We start from the raw sequence: 21,748 nt of genomic DNA on the forward strand, positions 1-21,748 counted from the left end.
GGGGAGGAACTGCTATCTCCACCGCATTTGAGTTAAATTAATACGAGGCACTATTTTCTTTTCGGTTTCTTCAAAAGGGGGAAAATGGTGACGGGTGCCGCATCTATAGGATCAGCATCCTCTCTGTGGAGCCCCTGCGTAAAAGAAAAACAGGTATTTTTTTTTTTTTTGCTGCCTTCATATAGTCGGTGTTGTAGTGCTGCAGTGTGTGTTAGACAGGCGAACAGGTTTTTATCATGAGGCTTTTGTCTCATATATGCTGCCATATGTAGCCTACACTACATTAACGCGTCGGCTTAATGCAACAAACCCTCCCATTTTGTGTCTCACTGTAATTCCCTGAATACAGCAGCTGCATCACCATCCATACATGCAGTTTAAAACTGTGTTTGTGTGTGTGTGCGCGCGCGCGCGCGCGCCTGTGCGTGCTGTGACTGGCTCCAATATGAGCATAATTGCCTCATGCATGCTAATGCATCACGCTAATGCAGAGAAACACTGCAAACTAACTGCTCCCCTTCTGCACTGCTGCCTCATGGGCTCACAGGTGCTCATGCTACCCTTACCTATCTTGCTGTTGTGCGCGTGCACGAGCGTGTGTGTGTTTTGGGCATGCATGCGTGTAGGAGTCTGTGTAGGTGTGTGTTTGTGGATGATATCACCTTGCATTATGGTTGCAGGGCCTTGTGTGGTTGAGGATGTGTTTTAACCAGGATTTTTAGAGCTGCACACCTACACCTGCCTCACCGGGTTATAGAAGTCAGGGTACATTAGAGAAGTGCTTCCTGTCCTCTATAATTAACACACTTAGAATCAGCCTGTTTGGGCGCCCGGATAGCACAGTTGGTAGAGCGTGCACCCATATATAGAGGTTTACTTCTCGAAGCAGCGGGCCGGGGTTGGACTCTGACCTGCGGCCCTTTGCTGCATGTCATTCCCCCTCTCTCTCCTCTCATGTCTTCAACTGTCCTGTCAAATAAAGGCCTTAAAATGCCCAAACAATAATCTAAAAAAATAGAATCAGCCTGTTTGGCCACATCAAGAAAATTCTGGTGTGATACCTTACTTGCAGTAAAGTGACTTATCATTAAAATCCAGCCTCAAACACTTTAAAGCTGTAAAAGTGGTTTAGTCTATAAGATGTTGTTAAAAAAGAACCAAGGTTTTTAAATTGCTTATTTTGTCCGACCAACAGTTATAAATTTCAACGATTTTCAGTTAACAGATATATAAAAAAAGTAAAGCAGCAAATGAAACTTTGACCGGCGGCCTAGGGTGCTCTGGTACCAAGTACACTTATGAGCGTCCCTATGTTGGAACATGGTGTCCGTTATAGACAACCCATGACTAGCACAGAAGTTCAACAACGAAAAAACCACAAAGATGGATGGACTTTCTGTAAATAACTTATTCGGTTGTCAGGATTGTTGTAGATTGATTTCCTCCAACTAATCAAATGAATCAATTGTAATTGTACGATTTTTGGTGTCAATTCCTCAAAGTCAAAGAGCCGAAGCTCCTTCTGAGAGCAGCTCTTTCACCACCAACGTTCAACATGAACATGAGGGTAAAGATCCTTTACAGAAGAGGAAGAGAGAGACCTCTGGACACCCACAGTAGCCTCGATAGACCAGACTGCAGTGCAGCCACCTGTGCTGTGATTGAGTGAGGGGCATTGCTGTGATTTATGGATACGTATAACCCTACAGCTGAATGATCACACTTTTAAGCTGTTTGTGTTTCTGTGTACGCCTACCTTGAGTAAAATCAACAGGTTCACGCCCACTCTCTGGGGGCTGTTGAAAGGCATTCTGGGAAGGCAGGGAATCACTGACTGAAGTGGAAGCAGACGGAAAAAACGGTATACACTAAGTTGATGACAAAGGCATTGCACATCACAGGTGGATGATATAAGAGTCTCAGAGTATCCGAGGGGGAGGGTTGCATCTTCAAAATCTCAGCAAAGCATTCAACACTCTGGCGTATAAAGTCAGCAGTGTAGTCTATTCTCTGATGTTACCTTGTTGCATGATGGGTGACGACGACTACACTCGATGGTTGCTTATTCCCGGTGTGGTGGAGGAGGTGGATCGTCTGCAGCTTCACCATCCACCAGGGTTGTTTTATGAGTCAGCTGTGATTAATCTGATCGGTGGTGGTCAGGCTCTTTACTACACCCCTGAGAACAAGCTGGAAACGGGCTGCGTACATGGACAAAACGGCCTTGACTGCACCCCCGCCCCGGATGTCGGGGGATTCTACCGCCGGCTTGCAGAGAGTCTGAGGTGTTCACGTCATCACCGGGGACGTGGGTACAAATGGCTGACGGTATTCTCAGCTCTCTTCACTCAAAACCTTCAGGAACAAACACAACTGTGTGTGTACTGCACAGTGACTCCTCTTCCTGGAACTCCCCCACTGCATTGTTGATGGGAGAGAGACATTTGTTATCAAAGCGTCATCCAACGCCTGTGCGTTTTGTCTCTTTTTTTTTTTTAAATGAATTTATAGCAGACATAGTTTCAGTTTCAAGGATGACACATGGCCGACCCGGTTGGGCTCAGTGCTGGCTGTCTGCATGTCAGCTGGGACTGTAGACCATTACAGTGGAGCACATTCAGAGCCTGCATGATTGGACTTACAGCTGTATAGACGAGTCAGTCGTATTCCTTATGCAAAGACAAAGTGAAACATTTGTTTTCGCTGCCTGGGGTTTAAGTGACTCTGTAGTTTTGTTTGTATTTCTGGACGACCTCACTACTGAATGGGAAAACAAGCTTTCCACAAATCTCTCACAGCTTCAGAATATGTGGATTTCTATTGTTTGAATCTGGCACATTGCTCCTGTGCCAATGGCTCCTGTGATTTTCTGCAAATAAGAAAAACTCCTGCTATTGTCTCCAGGATAATAAATCACAATTAGCTGGTAGTGGTTTGACAAAAGGGCTAAACTTACCACTAAGGATGTCTTATGCCCCTGTAGAAGCCACAAGCCTGCACGAAGTCAACCTTGTTTTAAGAAAAACATGTTTTATCACTGAAGCCTAGGATTGTTTATGTATACAGTCCTGTATCTTTTGACTTTTCTGCTTTCAAAATGGTTTTTATTTGCACTGAATCAAATGTTTTACGGTCACAATTTATCTTGTGGCTGGTTGGTTTGGTTCCAGGCTTCACACTCCAATAAAAGCATTTCCTGAAATGTAAATGGAGCAAAGAAACGGGGAGCATCACTTTTATAACCAGGACCGTTTAAAACATCTGAGTCTCTGTAATACACAATTAAACTGGGACTGGCAAGCATAAGTAGGAATGTCCCAATCAAGATGTAGCGATCCATCTCTAACAATAACGAAAGAGAATAGTGACATGACAACACATAGTATGAAATTAATTATTACATAAGTGCCTAATTGTGCGTTATTTTACATAATCATGGTTTCCTTGTTTAACCGCAATTAATTGCTACCTTTAGCAAAGGTCATAAGGCGTATTACTGGCAAGTGTTGATTTTGTTTAAAAAAGCCAAATAGTAATTAAATATAAGTGATTATTGGCGGACTATATAATTTATTATATCGCTTAAAAAAAAAAAAAAAGTTTTATAATTGATAAAGAGGCGTGGTTTACTTGGGCTGTGTATTTGTGTTATTACATTACCTGGGTCATTCAAAACTTTAATTTGTTTTAAAAAAGAGAGCTTGAGACCAGGAGGTTGTCTGTTCATTTCCCAGACCAACAGGATCAAATCTGGGTGGGGAAAGTGTCCCTCCCTCATTACCCCCACAGAGGTGCCCTTGAGCAAGGCCCTTAACCTCAGAACCGCTCCAGCGGAGCTGCTCAGTGGCCAGCACATCAGGCTGTGGGTGCACCGGGCAGCCTCCAGGTATGAATGTGTACCCGGGTGAATGTGATCAGGGCGTTCCTGCATAAGAGAGGCGGCCTCTCAGTGAACCTTCCCTGAAATCATCATTTATTATTTCAGAGACCATTAATTATTCAGCAAAATATGTAATGATCGTGTATAATGTTGGAAGCCAATGAGTATCAAATTGATTTAGATTTTGCAACCCATAACATCTAAAGAGACCTTTAGATTTAATTAGTCATTTAGGCCTTAGTCCTTGGACAAACTAATCAGAAGGGATTTGACAAGAGAAAGAAAGTACGAATGCCCCTGATGTATTAAAAACAGCATCACTGGTCTATTTAAACCAAATATTCTCCGGCTCAGCTAAAAACACAACACCAAATCCGTCGGCACGTTAGCGTGTCGTTCACTACAGCACAGATCACACACTCGACTGTCCTGCTGTTACCGATGTAAACTAGACAGAAGCCTTGTTCTGGGACTTACAGCAGGGCATCGCTGCAGAATCAATACAGGGGAAACTCCATGGATATATAGCATTAAAAAAAACTACTCTCATATTATAGGTACAGATTGTAGTAGTTGCTTAGTTAATCCAAAGAGTTTTCATGATCATAGTGCACACCACACACAGTGGGTTAGTCCACGTGATACATATATTCAATGGACATCTGTGTTTTTGTTTGTCACATACGCCAAAGGGATTTTCAACATAGATTGGTGCGTAAAAGTGCATCCGAATACAGGAAATGAACTTGTTGATGCTCAAAACTTCCCTGGGGAGGACAGCCAGATCCCCCACTATGATACGGCCCCCACTCCCTCAATGATACACACACACACACACACACAATACAGTATACCCACTATTATACATTAGACTACACACACACACACACACACACACACACACACACAGTGCAACTCCTCAATTAAATTCATGTGATGACTTTATCTGGTATCTTTCCACTACTTCTTTTTCTTTTCCTGGGAAGACTCTTGGCAGGCGTGATTGTTGTTACAAAGATTGTTTGTTTGTTGACTTGTTTTGTGTATTCTGCTTGCCAGTGTCACTGTCTCAGCAAAGCAGAGCGGCCACCAAGGACCTCTGTTCAAAACCAAAAGTATTTACCAAGCGGTTAGTCACCGCTCTCAGGCCTGGCGCGGTGTACGACTGGTGCCGTGAGGGCTGAAAGCGCCCCTTGCCGGACCGACACCTTCCCCTTGCTGTGAGGGAGGTGCAGCTCTGTGAGGCCTCCCCCCCCCCCCCCCCCCCCCCCCCCCCCCCCCCCCCCCCCCCCCCCCCCTCTCTCTCATATTTACCACCTTCAACAGATGGGACAACATCCCACTGCTGCACATACAAAAGCAGCAAAACGCTATGTTTTATTTATGCCTTCTGGAGCTGCCGCTAAGAAAAATTACACCATTGTTTCTACGGCAGAGGAATAATTATCACCCAGATCAGATTGACAAATTATATAGTTGATCATCTTTTCGAGAGATATTCAAAGTGGTTTCGCAGGCCGGCTAACGGCAAATAAATCTGTGTGATATCTCACAATTGTCATCATTCACAGTGACTGTCACTATCTGCTTCACAGTTATGATGAGAGCATATGGTGTAATAAACTGAGGGTGCATGATGCTGTCAATAACATTAACATGTCACACAAACAGTGATTCACCTTGTTCTTATTGATTTAACATTTATATTTAATTTGCTTTATTTTGCAGAGTTATAGTTTGCTTTTTTTTTTGCACAATGTTTTCCCTGTTTGGTTCATTTGCTGAATTTTAATTTATTGCAGTGTTACTTTGTTCTCTGTCACTGTACAACCAAGCATGGGTGCCAGTTTTTCACCGGCCAGTTTGGTTAGGTTTGAGGAAGAATTGACGTTTTGGGAGGAAGATGCCGTCCCCCGGGCCTGTCCCAAACTCCGGCATGCTAAACGAGTCCAGTTTGTACGAGTCCAGTTGTCTGGTTGCTAATACTGCCGAATAATGCTAAGTGTTTCACCTGCTGCTGTTTGTAATTTTGTAAATGTACTTTGGATTATTAGCACTCAACTCTACTATTACCTTTGTCCAGGACTGTTATTATTAGAGCCCGAGCGATAAGGATTTTAAAGGCCGATACGATATGAATATTTGGTTGTTTAAAAATCTGATGTGAAAAAGAAATGGCCCATCAGGGTGAAGCAGTGTAAAGGCAGGGTTGGAAATGTTGAAAAGCTAAGACGATTTTAAAGTAGCGTCTCCTCGGGGCTCGGTCTTACCCCTCCCCCTGACCTCAGCTCCGACCCACACACCAATGTCATTGGTTCTTTCGAAGCGGACCGCGAGGCAGCGACTGGCGGGTGATTTTACAGGATTTCAGCAGCTTCAGATGATGATCGCTTTTTAGTGCCGCAAAATATTATATATATTATATTATTAATATACATTATTTATTACTGTCAGAGTAAAGACCAATTCAAACAACATGTAAACATTTTTACATTGGAAATGATTACCAACCATGCCTTTTTACTGGTGAACTGACTGTAAATGTTAAAGGGACATTCCACAGATTAAACGCACCATAATCAGTTTCCTTGCCATGAGGAGTAAGAAACAGAGCATGGACATTTGGACGTTTGACAGGAATGATTTAACAAAAGATTCTATCGTAATGCATTATGGGAAATGTAGCCCCAGCCTCTTCTGCATTGATTTCAACCATTCAAACAAATCTGTCTCTTGCAAGTCTACCAAATTAACGCAGCAGTACTCCTTTAACACATGAATCTATTGGTATCACTCGTGTGTGGGTGTGTGTGCGTGTGGCTTTGTTCAGAAATCTGAGGTGTAGTATGTAGTAGGGGCAAATCAGTAGTTATGTAAGTTTATTCTTTAAAGTAATTATTCCTCATATGACCATATAATCGTTCAGCTGTGTTTAGCCTGACAAAGTCTTGTCAGATTTGTTAAGGTCTCGTAGTTGATGCTAAGCATAAATTAACCCTTTGTATTAAGTGGCAGGGACAAAGAAGAAACAGTCGGTGGCAAAAGGAAAACACAAACTTACAGAGCCAGACCCAAAGGCAACACTATACAGCGGCAGTGTCCATGTTGTCTTAAAGTGCAGCTAGTTGTTAGCTAGCCATGCGCCCTGTTCTGATTAAAAATTGCATCGTGATTCTTTCTTTCTTTTTTTCTTCTTTTTTTTATATCAACCGGTTGTATCGTTTTTTTTTGCATCGTCACATCCACAGGCTTCTAGTAGTTTTTACTGACCAAACTTCAGAGCCATCAGAATTTAAAGAATAAAACCTGTCAACGTCCATCATATGCAGGATGACATAGGGATAGCAATAGATCTGACTCTGTGTAACAGTACCAACTGGAACCTACACTCGGGGTGAGGCGAGGTATTCACTGGGCTGCTTTGGGCGAACTCAGACTGGAACCCAATGCTGTTTTATGGTTCTGCGGAGGTTCCCCGCTGAGCTTTCGCCGTAGCCTACATAACTGGCCTCATGTCTACACTTGCGCTGGTGTGTGTTGAGCGGGCGTGTGCGTGTGTGTGAGAGTGTGTGTGTGTGTGTGTGAGTGGAAGAGTGACGGTGATTAGCTTTGGAGCGAGTAGCGACTCTAGACTCTATAGTGAGAAACAAAGTGTCTCTCCTGTGTTTTCTGACCACGGTGGGAAATCTGAAGCAGGAAAAGTTAACCCTCGCTTTGATTTCATGTTTATGGAGAAGGAGAACCAGGAAATGAGTCGGGGGGGTGGGGGAAATGCAACGCTACCACGCCACTCCCGAGAGACCTGCGTCGCCGCAATGTGTAGTTACGCAGTCTACGCAGACCCTCTGCGTCGACGCAGAGGGTCTGCGAGGGTACGCCTTTGAGTCTACACACAGCCATAAAACGGTCTTCAGGCCGCCTTAAATAATACAAAGTGAGTCTCCTGATGTTAGAGGACAGCTTTCTAGTGGTGAGTGTCTGCAGGAATTGGGGCAGGATGTTATGCACGGGGAGGCCATGTGAAGTAGGCCAGTCGGACCAGAGTAGAGCCGAGTAGTAGCAGAGATCCTAAAAGAAAGTGTCAATGATTGTATCTTACCAGTTGTCAGTGAAAATTTGAAGTAAATGAGGCGTTAGCTAACATAAAACGTAGCAGGTTTTATCATGTTAATCGGAAAATCTTACTGCCGGTCCATGATGTAACAACTAAATCTTCACTGTTGTCGAGGGAGTGCAGGTCATGAGAGTTTCCGGATATTTTTTCATCTGAGTCCTAATCTTCAGAGCTTCTAGTCGGGTCTTCCCAAACTCAAGAACTCTCCAAATCGATGCTGTTAACCCTTTTAAAGCAGCTTTAGAATGGCCGTATTTAAATGTAGATAATGGTGACCGTCGCACTACAGATTCACACTCACAGGATTTAGCTGGCGTTTCCTAACAGAATGTCCGTCCTGTCTTATGTTGTTTTTTACATGTTGTGTTTTTTTAACATCTGCAGGTGATGATGAATTCTCTTAACCCTCGTGTTTGCCTCCCGCCACCATGCAACTTTTTCTTTTTCCCTGTCCAAATTTTTAAAAAATTGCGATATTTGTACTTTTTTGTGTCCGTTCCCCCCCCCCCCCCCCCCCCAATGTTTTTTAAGCATTTTTGTCACTTTCTTTAACGTTCTTTTATACAAAAAAATATATAAGATTTAATAAAACACCCAGTTTCAAAGAAAGTAGTGAACTGATCATTTCTTTTAGGCTACTTGTAAAAAGAGTCGTACGGAACCAGGGTTGAAAACAAGCAATTTTTTATTTAATTTTTTAAGTATTTCTGTACTTTACTGTAGGGGAGAGCCGGGACGTTGAACACTTTTTAATTAACGTAATTACAAAGCGTTCGAATCACACTGAAAGCTGATATTTTGTAACCAGCAACCTACACGGTCATCTGTCAATACAGTTGCATGTTCAGCTTTGAACAAAACCGTTCAGGAGTTATTGCAGCAAAAGTGGGACGTGCGTAATGTTTCATCCGTCCCTCCGGACGGGACGTGAAACAGCATGCGGGGACGAATGAACATGCAGTTTAAGCCATATAATCTTCCAACAACTTTATATTTTACTGTATATGAATGGTACTTCCAAAAGGTGTATTATAGATAGATTGTTGCAGGACGTGTCTTTGGAATGTCGTTAACAACTAATTCCCTCACCTGAAGCGCGTATGAAGCGGTTATTGTAATATCATGCACTGTGGATGATTGTGATTTTTAGCTAGAAAGTAGTTTTTCTATTTATATCATGTTTCTATTGTAGAAAATGTCATTTCACTAGGTTATTACATGGGTTAGACTAATGGACATCCAAATAACCCGCCCCAACCCGTCAGTCTCCATAGGATAACATGGGAAAACTCGACCCCCCCCACCTGGTGGGCTGAAATATTTTTCATCTTTCTAAAACTGCTATTCCATGTCTCACCACCATACATAATGTACGACACAGACATTTGTGCATTACTTAAAATGCATGGAGTTCCCCCAGGTCGGGGACAGTTGAAACAGCTGTTTCATCCGTCCCGACAAGACATATGCCTTATAGCCTGTTTTGCTTTTTATGTAAACAAGCATGAAATATGAAAGTCTGGGATTGTGGAGAACAACACTGGTCTACTAAATAAGCATGTAGTCAAACCTTTAAATGAAAAACCCTGGTTAATAATCGAAAAAATGTGACCGCTAATTAAGTTTACTTTTGACCATCAAACGGTTTATGGGCTGTAACTCCGTGATGAAAGGAAATAACAGGGAGATATTTGGCTGATAGGAGGAGGTTAACATGCTCTATGTTCAGACCTAAGGAAGTCTGTCTATCATCATCGCACTCGGAGAAAACTGGAATGTTTCATCCGTCCCGCGTTTCAATCGTCCCGGCTCTCCCCTACTTCAAAGCTATAGTGCGTATTTCTGTTGCCCCCATGAGGAATTTTAAGTAGTGACAACAAAACTGTCAGCGCACTGCCCCCACCCCTCCTCCATGCCGTTGCTAGTAGCCAAGGAGGATTAAAAAAAAAAAACATGTCAGAAGAGGTCATTATCTTCACTCGAGTTTCTGAGCGGGAAAGTCACCGGACGGTACAATCTTCTGAACGTAGTTAAACTGAGAAATCCAGAGAGAGTTGTGTGGAGCTGATGGACTTAATGAGCTTTGTAGCAGCTCATTTGGCGACGGCTTGAACGTAACTTTAAACTCTGTAGTGATGCTTCAACACACCAAACACCAGATCACTCAACTGTGTCTGAAAATCATTATGACATCATGTAGTGTCGCTCTGACGAGAGGTAATGGAAGCTCGGGCCTTCTAAAATACTCCTCGCTCCACACTATCATCTGAAAGCTAGGCTGCATTAATGGATTTTTATTTTCAAACCAGTTTTTATTGTACCACCACCACATGCATCACTGTGTCAGGACCAAGGGCACTGCATTGACCTTTTTGGACAGAGTTCACAGCAGCCCCCCCCCCCATTAGAATACAGAGTCATACTGTGGCTGCTGCTGCTGCATGCCCTCATGCACTGGCACATTCCCCAGCATGCTTCAGAGCAGGAGGGTGGGTGTGAATAGAGATGAGAGGAAGGAGAGAAGGGTTAACTGAGAGAGAGATGATGGGTTAGAGAGAGAAATGTGGGGAAGAGGAGATTCATATACAAAAACGCAAATGGAGATGACAGATGGCGTCGATATTGACGCCAGCCAGCAGCATTGACTGACTTCTTTGTGTTTAATATTACGGAAAAAACGCGGGACACACATAAAAAAAGGAGGAAAAGTCACAGAAAGAAACAAATGTTTGTTTTTTCTTTTCCCTTGCATGTTTTTTAAATTTCATTTTATGCTTTCTCTCTTTTCAATGCTGCATTGCTATTCTGAGAGAGATGCTTCAATTCAGCCCACGCTCTGCCAGGGAGGGAGTGAATGGATGGATGGAGTGAGGAGAGATGGTGTGCATGTGTTATTAGAGGGGGGGGGGGGGTCTGCTGCACTAACTCACTCACTGCCTGTCGGGGGGGGATGTGGGGTTCATGTGTCCCTGTGAGGGAAAGTCCGGCAGGCATGTAGCAGTGAGAGAGAAACGGCGTGTGTACAGTACTCTGTAAGCATGGAGGCACATGGCCTGGCTGTATGATTGAAATCAATATGGTTAATATTTGTACAATATCAATGAATAACAGGAAATGGCACATGCATGCATAATCATGTATAAGATAATCAATTTAATTCTTTTAGGGCTACAACTAACGATTGTTTTTATTATTGATTAACCTGTCACTGTTATTTATGATTCATGAATTGTTTGGCGTGTAACAGATCACATGATAGTGAAAAGGGTTGTCTGACCAACTGTGCAAAGTCCAAATGAATTCAATTTAGAACGATTTAAAGTGCTCATATTATGCTAATTTTCAGGTTCATAATTGTATTTAGAGGTTATATAAGAATATGTTTACATGGTTTGATTTGCACATTGCTGCAGCTCCTCTTTTCACCCTGTGTGTTGAGCTCTCTGTTTTAGCTACAGAGTGAGGCATCTCCATCTTTGTTCAAAGTCATACATGCGCAGTAGCTAGGTAAGGACTACTAGCCAGTCAGGAGTATTAGGGCGGGTTACGCTAGCAGCTAGGAGAGCATTGTAACATGTTACAAAGTGACGCAGGTTCGCCACGGAAGTAAAGGCTGGACTATAAATAGATCTGTTTGGAGCAGTTTGTGAACAGTGTTTTCTGTTGGAGATGGTAATCGCCTGGGGGGGGAGCTTTGGACTTTTTCACTTTGTAAACCTATAACCTGAACAAAAAAAGATATCTAATACAATACGGCTAAGGGGAAAAGCCAAAAATCATAATATGAGCAATTTAAAACTGAGAAAAGTACCAAATAGTTGTATTTAAGGAGCTAAAAACCATGAATCTTTTCTTGATGTATTACTGAAATAGTAATTGGTTGTCTTAATCGAATAATCAAAGTTTCAGTACAATAGTCTTTGCGTTTTGAAGCTTATTTTTTAATTTGCTATTAAATAATGTAATTTGCTTGGAATTAATATATTTCTGTGCAGTTGAATTTTCATTGCAATTTCGGCTTCTAACGATCACAAAAACAATGTCATCAAGAAAAACTATAATTTTATTTACATTTTGCAAGTAAACTTATTTTTCCTTGTTTTTTGAAGGGGAATTCAAAAAGTTAAACAGGAGGTATTAAGGTAAATTTCACAGTTGACGGTGTTTTCACTGTTGATTAGTTTGTTAATTGAGCAGCCTTATCCCAATAAAATCCCACGACTTGAGCATTAAAAACCAAAAATCTGAAAATGTCCCCTAGCCTTTACAAATACTCCAAGTTTACACAGCATTTGTCTGAGTTGATGAATCAACTGTCTCTGCACAAAAAGCACGTGTTTGTTGTACTACAGAGTGCTGAGTCGCTGTAACTCTGGGTGTTCTGCTCCATATGTGCACATGAACTATAGGTCGTCAGGGTCTTTGTAAATGAAGCACAATATTGCAGACTGGCATCATGGCTCCGAATGTTTGAATCACTCAGGGAAGCATTACTCATGCATGTAGGTTTTGTAACACACGGTGACTAAAATAACTCCATTTTGAAATACATTTTCTTTATGATGACGGTCTGCCTCAGTTAGATGCAGAGTATTGTCCCATAAATCATCACGACCTTATCTGCAAAAATGGATCTGCAACAATTTTAATGATTGATTAAATTAAGTCATTTTTTTTACAAGAAAAGTGCCAAAAGCCACTGGTTCCAATGCCTTGAATACAAATATTTGCCAGCTTTCTTTGTCCTATTGTAGGAAACTAAACGGGTTTTCTCTGCGTGTAATTTGGGACAATACAAGTCATTTGTCCACTTGGGCACTCGGAAATTGTGTGGGGAAAAAAGTTGCAATAATTACTTATCGTCCAACCCTATTTTGTATTACTAATCCTAATCTACAAAGTAACTGAAGACAATAAATAGTAAGTGGAGTAAAAAGCGCAATATTTCCCTCTCAGTTGTGGAGAAGCATAAAGTAGCATAACATGGTAATAGTGCATCACAATTGTAGTAAACTACAGAACTTGAGTACTTAGTTACTTTCCACCATTGCATAGCACATACTGTATACTACAGAAATGGGATCCATCTGTATAGTGCACATACTGTAGGATACCATGGTATTCCTGCAGATACTGTTGGCAGGGAGGCAGAGCTACAGGCATATGGGCAGCAAGACAAATCCATCCATGTGTGAAACACACATAGCGAAACAAATGGCCGGGCTCAGTGGGGAGACGGAGTGAGACCAGAAAGGGTTTATGTAGACACTAGTCTCGCTTTGCCAGACCCTCCTCCGAAGTGCTCTGGAGGAGGGTCTGGTTACTCCACATAGCATTCGGGTATGGGAGGAATACATGCTCTGGTTCATTGTCATTTCTTTAAACCAATCACAATCGTCTATGCACCGGGAAAAACTACCCAAAACAGTGCTGGGTACAATGACACGTTCATTTTCTTTTTCACGTAGGTCATGTTTTGAAAGACGCTGTCCTGTAGCTTACTAATGTAAATGAATAAGGAAGTGGAACATCGAGGATATAACTGTATACGAAGCACCAGGTCTCTAACTAGAAGTGTGTGTGTGTGTGTGTGTGTGTGTTGTGTGTGTGTGTGTGTGTGTGTGTGTGTGTGTGTGTGTGTGTGTGTGTGTGTGTGTGTGTGTGTGTGTGTGTGTGTGTGTGTGTGTGTGTGTGTGTGTGTGTGTGTGTGTGTGTGTGTGTGGTGTGTGTGTGTGTGTTGTGTTGTGTGTTGTGTGTGTGGTGTGTGTGTGTGTGTGTGTTGTGTTGTGTGGTGTGGTGTGTGTGTGTTGTGTGTGTGTGTGTGTGTGTGTGTGGTGTGTGTGTGTGTGTGTGGTGTGTGTGTGTGTGTGTGTGTGTGTGTTGTGTGTGTTTGTGGTGTGTGGTTTGTGTGGGTGTGTGTGTGTGTGTGTTGTAACCTTAAGTCTTACTCACGCTCCATGCATTGACACTAGTGTATACATGTATTTATGTATCCCATTGTTGTGTGCACGCATTCGCAATTGTATTATCTTTATTTATTGTTATTGAAGGAAATGCACTCATTGCCTCGTAAGCCGGTGGAGGTTCAGCTGTTTGTCAGCGGGGGCTTCTTAATCAGGACATGTGAGGAAGCGTGCCGGAAAAGCCTCGGAGGGTCGAGACACGCTGCTGATGTGGCGCCCGGCTGTCAGGGCAGCAGGGAGGACCCGGCTATTTAGGTTGCCGTGATTCAGGAAATAGTTCCGGTCAACTCCTTTAACCCTGGAATCACAACATCCTGTTCTTGTGTATTTGTTTCCCGCCACTCACACTGATCATGATCCTGGTTTAGGGGAGAAAATGCCTTTCACCTCTTGGTGGTTGTCCTCTGCTTTTTTGTTTTTTACGATCCGCCTCTGAGTCTTCTTCTTCTTGTTGTTGTTGTTGTTGTTTTGATGCTTCGGCTACAGGTAACGTTGTCGCTTCAGGGACTGATCTCATATTTTTATTTATTATTATTGCTTTGGAAAGAACCAGCTAGATCATTGCAGGTCATTGTTAGGCCTATATGTCAGTGTTTCATCATGTTGTCCATTGATGATGATAATTGTGATGGAAGATGTTCCCTGAACAAAAACCAATCTGAGACCGGACAGTAACGTTACATACTGGAGCTCCTCGATAGTGTTTTTGAATTCCAATGACTAAAGGTTTGTTGTTAGTGATGATGCTTCATCAAGCTTGTAATAAAATAGATTTTTGTTTTATTTATGTTCTAAAATGACAGTGTAAAAAAGCGTAAGAACATTAATATTCGGGGTTGTGAGATTCTGTGGTCCCTCTTTCCTCTGTGCTATTGTCAGATGAGACCGTATGGCAGCTGTCATGACGCCTGCTCTCTTTTTATCAAAGTCAGATCACGGCTGCTCCCGTTTCCTCTGTCAGCTGATTTTGTGTGTGTGTGTGTGCGTGTGGGTTATACATTGCTCAGCTAAAGCAGAATTTCAGGTTTGATCAAGCATTAAAGAAGCTGTACCAAAAGCTGCTCAAGGCAAGAGAATTATATCAAATTGCCCCCGACCTCCCAGCTTAAATCAGACTTCCTGTACAATTCCGTGTGTGTGTTTGCGTGTGCCTCACAGAGCCGCTGCCGTAGTAAACATGAATGAGCAGTGCACAGTTTATTGACATCACATTGTAGGACTTCTGAGTGTTAAACGTTTCCAAAACAGTTGTCTCTTGCTGCCATTTGGAGGTACAGGAGTGCATCCTTTGTTGGTTTCTGATTCAATATTGCAGCTTAAAATAGGTATTTTAAGTTTTTTTTTTTTTTTTTTTTTTACCTTAAGTCATCTCAGTTTTTTAAATCAAGCTCGCTTGATTATTGACTAAATGTTTGATATATTATTACAGGTAATAATTAAATGTCAAAGTTTGCTTTCACATACAAGGATGGTGCTTTAAACGTGAGAAATAACCTGTGTATTGTAGTCATTCATGTTTTGAACATAAATAGGTAACGCAATTTGTTGCCATTGATTAGAAATGGCGATGTAAAGGCTGCAACTCCAGGTTACAGTATAATATCACAGTCCGTGTTTTATTCTCTGGCAGAGCAGCTTAGGTTTGTGGTAGAGATGTTCTGATACCGTTACTGCCTAAAACGCTGGGATCGGTATTGGGAAGAACTGGAGTTTATGCACTGAACATAATAAAGCCCTGAAGAAAATCTACATTAAAGTAGTCTATTTATGTTCTTTTTCTGTTATAACTGACTGTCATTCTGCATGATAAAAGAAAGTTCTGTTGCATTCATTGTTTGAGAGTTTAACCTGAGCCAGACCGACCACAAAGATAGAAATCACATCACATCCATACAGGGATAGCAGTATACAGCTGTTAAAACATAATCAAATTTATGACCCACTGGTATTGGATCAGTACTCTGTATCGGCCGATACACGAGTTCAGGTTTCAGAATCGGTATCGGAGGCAAAAAATGGTATTGGACCATCTCTAGTCAGTAGTGCAACATCAAATGATACTGAAATACTGATGATCCCTATAAAACCTTTTACTATTTACATATATTTGTGCTCCAACATATCAGATATCACCCTACAGTCCAAAAAAAAAAAAAAAAAATATATATATATATATTATATATTATATCTATATATATATATATTTATATATTATTATATATATCTATATATAATTACAACAGAATATCCGATGTTTCTTGACAAACTTTTTACTTCTTTGAGACAAATCATCTTTTTTTTTTTTAAAGTTTTCTTTTTTTTCGTCTTAGGCCTTTTTTCCATAGGATGGTTAAAGACTGAAAAGGGAGAGGGGGGGGGGGGGCTCACATGCAGCAAACGGCCGCAGGTCAGGCTCGAGCCCGCGGCTGCTGCGTCGAGGAGTAAACTTCTATATATGTGCGCCCGCTAACCCGGCCACTAAATTCATCCTTATGCATGTTGTGTTCTTCTCTTTCAGTGTGGACGCTGGTGAACAAGTGAATGTGAACTTGTGAGAGAAAGAGAGAGAGAGACCTGCAGAAGAAAAGGTGGACGCCACTTTGGATCTCAACAGGACCGTCCCTGCACCACATGGAGGTTTCCTGGGGGATTTTCTCAGCTGCTTTCAAAGCCGAGGCTCCCAACTAACTACTCGTGCTCCTTTTCCACTATTTTTTACTTTCTTGTTGTCGTCGGGATCGTGAGGCTACAGACCTCTTCCTTTCTCGTCTACTGTTTTTGTTCCAAGCAAGACCAAAACCAGGTGCCAAACTGTGTCAAGAGAAGAAGCAAAAAAATCTATGAAACTAACCATCACCAAATCATCGTAAGAAGAGTAGATTTACTAGCTAGAGTACAGCATTATTTATCTCCCCCTCAACCCCCATGCACATTGCCAACATCCTGCATCCCATCCTGCATCCTACTTAATCTCAACACGTTCATCACGGCCCAGTGAAGAGCTCTTTTAACAACACTTTATATCCATTGTCTTCGGTCTGTGTTTGCATAGCTGCTGCTCTTAATGCTGAAACTGGGAAGCGATGATCAGTGCATTATTGGTTCAAAGTGCTTTATAAACGGATCCTCCAGCTTGCAGTTGTGTGTTGCAGAAGAGGCGCGCGGTAGTCGGCGATAGCTCTGCTCCGACGCCGCCCGAACACTCGATGGCTTCGGCAGGACAGCGTTGACTGGCGGGCAACACAAGCCACATCTAACCTGATAAATATAGACTCCGTTAGCACCACCGCTGCTGCTGCTGCTTTCTCAAAGGGTCGGAGATATATACCGTCGTCTGAGTCTGCGCTGTAAAACACTGTTGACACCTTTTGCTATCTCCTTCTTCCAGTTGCTTGTATGAGAGAAGCCTCTCACTCTGTGTGGTCTTCTGTTTCTTCCTACATGTGGCGCTAAACAACCTGAAAGCCCCCTTTATCTAATCCCAGTGACCTCTTCAATGTTTTTGCATTCTTCCTTATATTCTACTTAAACAAAAAAAAACATGCAATTTAAAACCTTTCACTGTATTTATATTTACTGTGGAGGTTTGTATGAACATAACCTGAAGCCATACTGAACACCAGCCATACAAATACCTTTTTCTCATTTACAAACGCCTCACAATGTTACGGATTTCTTCACCGGAGTGATCTTCAAACACGTCAGTGCACATTCAGGGAGTCAATGAAGACACTTGTGACTAGAACTCGAAATTCCATACGTTTGGAAGACAGAACGGCTTTCTAAGGTGTTGCTTTTTTTTCTACCCGGGTCTTAACTAGATTGTACCGAATCTGTGAGCGGACAGCCTGCGGCGTCCACTGTGGCAGTGACCGTGTCGAGTTCCCGCCGTTGCCCCGTGTACCTCTGTCTTGACGAATGAATCCGGACATTTTCATGTCTGTTCTGTGGGCAGAACCTCGCTGCCCTGCTAGAACCGGGCCCAAGCCCTCCTTCGTTCTCTTTTGTTGGGCCAAGCTAAATTCAGAGCAAAGACACTCACACAAGGGTATCGAACGCACATAGAGCCTCCCGTTTTTTTACAAAAAAAACTTTTTTCTTTCTCATTTTGTCACCAGTTTCTTGCTATTGATCACTCTTTTGTGAATGCCTTGACTTGCTCATTTATTGATCTGATCTCTGGTAGCTGTTGGAAGGATTTGTTTTCTTAAAGATTGGATCCTGCTCGATGTTCAGTTGGCAGCTTCATTTGTCAAAACTCACCGTCCACACTTCTAAATTCACCATTCTACTATAACTCAAACCCAAATTCTGAGCATATTGACCTTTTTACGAGTTCTCTTCCTCTAAATCTTTTGAAAGGAAGTTTGTTCATTGGCAAATTGTGAGCAAATAGGAATTTCAGTCACAGCTTGGTCACTAAACCGAGCTGAGATCCACGAAGCTGCCAGCACTGTTTACAGACACGCAGAGCTCCAATATTTCATTTTCCGTGTATGATTTTACATAAAACAGGACAACAAAAGTGCCAAACTCAAACAAGAACACATCTAACATCTGTTAAAGCTCATCAAACGTGAAACATAAAGTTTACATACAACGCTAAATGTTTACAGACTACATTTTCCGTCGCACTTTCTTACATGAATCATAACTTTTGTGCCATAAACTACACCAAGAAAACTCTTCAGTTGGAGATATGTTAGGACTCTTTTTGTGGAGCGGTCATTATAAGAAAGGAGTCTCATGTTAGTTATAGAAAGTGTAAAAAAAAAAACTAACTGCCTATTTGGAAGATTTAGAATTTTAGCCTAGAGACTGTAAAACTGTCAACTGACAGACCAAAATAAAATATACGACACCTGCTGCCATAAAGCAACTACATTATTCTATATTTATAATCTGTCAAAGTGTTCATTGAACAGCCATTCCACAGCCAGTTCGTACGGGGCCTAAAAAAACCCTGAAAGACCTCAATGTTTACAAAAGCTGCTTAAGGGAAGGATTTGTATAGCGAGAGAAATGTTTACATGACGCTGAAGGAGTGAAATGCCAAACACATTCATGACACATTGCTTGAACTAAGTCAATCCTCTGGACTCCAAGAGAAAGCCTTTGCTCCTGTGCCGTGTGTACCGAACAAGAAGGGATTAGTTCACCAGACGTTTTCATACAAAAGGTTTTTGTAAGTCAAGAAGCCGCCATCTTGGAAAAGGACGCTGACAATTCACATTTGGAGCGGTTTATGTGTTTGTTTTTTTATTTTATTTTTTATTAATGGCTCAAGAACTTTGTGCTAAAACAATGAGACCTACAACTCTCACAGCGATGTTTCGCCTGTCCCTCGTTCTCCTGCTTTTCTTCTGCCTCGCTGTCTCCACGTTAACCATCACCACGGAGCGACGCTCTGTTGACAGCGATGTCAGGACTCTGACCGCCAGCAGCAGCTCCGCTGCAGCCGGGAAGAAGAGCACCGCCTTGTTCCTCCTGACCGGCTACAAGCCGCCGCTGCCCCCGCTGCCCGCCGGGCCCAAAGTGGCGACGAAAGTGGCCGAGGTGGAGGACGGAGATGATCCACCAGTTGTGGCCGAGCTCCCTCCAAAGCCCCTCCCTCAGACCATGTTGCCGAGGAACATGACGGCCGACGCCCTGAAGCCTCCGCTCGGTGCGGCCCAGGTGGCTCCACCTCCCAGACAGCTGGTGGATGTGGACGTGTGCAGGTACAGCTACACCTACTTCCTGTTCGGTTGTGTTTTGTGGATCTGTTTATTTGAGTATTACTACTGCTCGAAGTGTTTTTTAGGCTACATTTTGTCACATACAGCAAACATCTCACTATCCGCTAGCTGCCTGTCCCCAGAACACACTGTAAAAAACATCTCTTCACTATCCGCTAGCTGCCTGTCCCCAGAACACACTGTAAAAAACATCTCTTCACTATCCGCTAGCTGCCTGTCCCCAGAACACACTGTAAAAAACATCTCTTCACTATCCGCTAGCTGCCTGTCCCCAGAACACACTGTAAAAAACATCTCTTCACTATCCGCTAGCTGCCTGGGGGGTCAGTGCGGAAGCACAGGAGGGAGGGAGAGGGGACGGGATGAGAAGGAGGGAGGGGCAAGTTAGCCTTGTTTTGTGGTGAAAATACTTCTTTTTAATTTTTTCTTTTAATGTCAACAAGTGCCGTCACTCAACACCGCTTAGAGCACCTTTTAAAAGGCAGATGAAAATCCGATTTAAATATATAAATCTAACAACCTCTAGACAAGACTCTAGTAACTTGTGTAATGTAAACTGTTGAGGATCCGTGTCCTCTCGCTGCAGAAATGGCAACAACTTTTAGGTGCAAGGGGACAAAAATATCAAGTGAAATAAACCGTTCAAATCCAATATGCTCCCTTAAGAAAAACTTGTGGTAAAAACCTCTAAAGACTAAAATGATGAGCCTTTGGTGTGCTGTATAAGCTCCGCTGTGGCTTCCAGCTGAGGGGCCACATCTCCTTTATAGCCCAAATGTACTTCCATCCACTGTGATGTGTTCATCACACTGGAGGCCATAACAAATTAAAATAAGGCGCATCAGGAATCTTTTCCTCCTGCAGCAGCTCTGATCTCGATCTCGCTGAAGCTTATATTTTTGCACTGAGAGGCGTCTTGCTGTTGCTAGGCAACATGTAATCAGCTCATGTAACCCCCCCCCCCCTCCACCACCACACCACAACTATTGACGACAGCAATGTACAGGCGAAGCAGCACCATCAGTTATAGCAGAAAATTATATAAAGCTCATCACTTGTGTTCGTCTAATGTTGCTGTCATCTCAGTCTGTAAGATTACATCATAGCTCGGCCTGCTCAGTGACAACAGATAGATTTCTGGTTTTGGACATAAATTCATGCCATAAATGACTCCCAGAAATCACTTCAGTAGGAGATATGAGACTCTTTATGGAGAGGTCATTGTGTTACGTGAGTTAACAGTTGTTTTCAAAAAAATGTTGAACGTGACCTGTTTTGAAGGATTGATGATGGTGATGGTTAATCTTTTTCAACCTGAGGTGCTCAGAGGGTTCCTCTTGTGTCTTCATTAATTCATTGGTGGGTTTTGGGTGTAACGTGCAATAAATCAATCAATGCCATATCCCATTCCTTTTAAAAGCCAGACGCATTTGGACCTTGGTGCATTGCTATTATGAAGGTGGATTTGCACCGTGATATTTTTTTTATTGGAAACAATTGCAAAATGTCGACCTGCACTGCTAAAGTCTGGGAGCATTAGCGTGGATGATTATCATTCATACAAAGGAGTTCATTCCTCTACAAAACGAGGCCTCTCATCGTCCTGTAAAGTGCTTCATAGCCTTGTGGAGGCACATCTGTGCTGCTTTTAAGTCCGATAGTAATGGATCAAATATGACCATGAGAAAATGTGCATTAGCTTATTGGAAAACTGCCTCCGGAAACACTAACATGTTGTTAGACATTGGGTCAATAGGCTTGGGCTAAAATGTCGTGTTTGACCATGTTAGTCATGAGGTATTTCCAGACCTATCTGCACACCGCTGTGGAGTAGAAGGTCTCGCTACATGACCCATACATTTTGGGATAGGAGAAGAAAACACTCTGGGTGGTTTGCATTTCTTAAACCCATCCCAATCGTTTGGGACGGTGCCAAACTCTGGTCGCAGAGACGGTGGCTCTGCAAAATATTCTCTGTAAGATTATTTTTGAGGGGAATTTTTGGCCTTTATTTTGATAGGACAGCTGAAGACATGAAAGGGGAGACAGAGGG

The 21,748-nt window shown here is 42.5% G+C and overlaps 1 protein-coding gene across 3 annotated transcripts in view; it reads left to right on the forward strand.

Moving 5' to 3' along the window:
- shisa7b (shisa family member 7) overlaps positions 1-21,748 on the forward strand; it is a 40,411-nt gene that overhangs the window by 665 nt on the left and 17,998 nt on the right. For 2 of the 3 annotated variants that reach the window (XM_032535851.1, XM_032535853.1), the window contains exons 2-3: positions 78-153; positions 16,476-19,677. In XM_032535851.1, coding sequence (XP_032391742.1) covers positions 19,235-19,677 — 443 coding nt within the window. In that variant the 5' untranslated portion in view covers positions 78-153; positions 16,476-19,234. The remainder of the gene's footprint in view (positions 1-77; positions 154-16,475; positions 19,678-21,748) is intronic. The other variant, XM_032535852.1, reaches the window with a different exon arrangement.

The sequence above is a fragment of the Etheostoma spectabile genome, chromosome 14 (assembly GCF_008692095.1).
Source record: "Etheostoma spectabile isolate EspeVRDwgs_2016 chromosome 14, UIUC_Espe_1.0, whole genome shotgun sequence".
In the NCBI taxonomy this organism is placed as follows: Eukaryota; Metazoa; Chordata; class Actinopteri; order Perciformes; family Percidae; genus Etheostoma; species Etheostoma spectabile.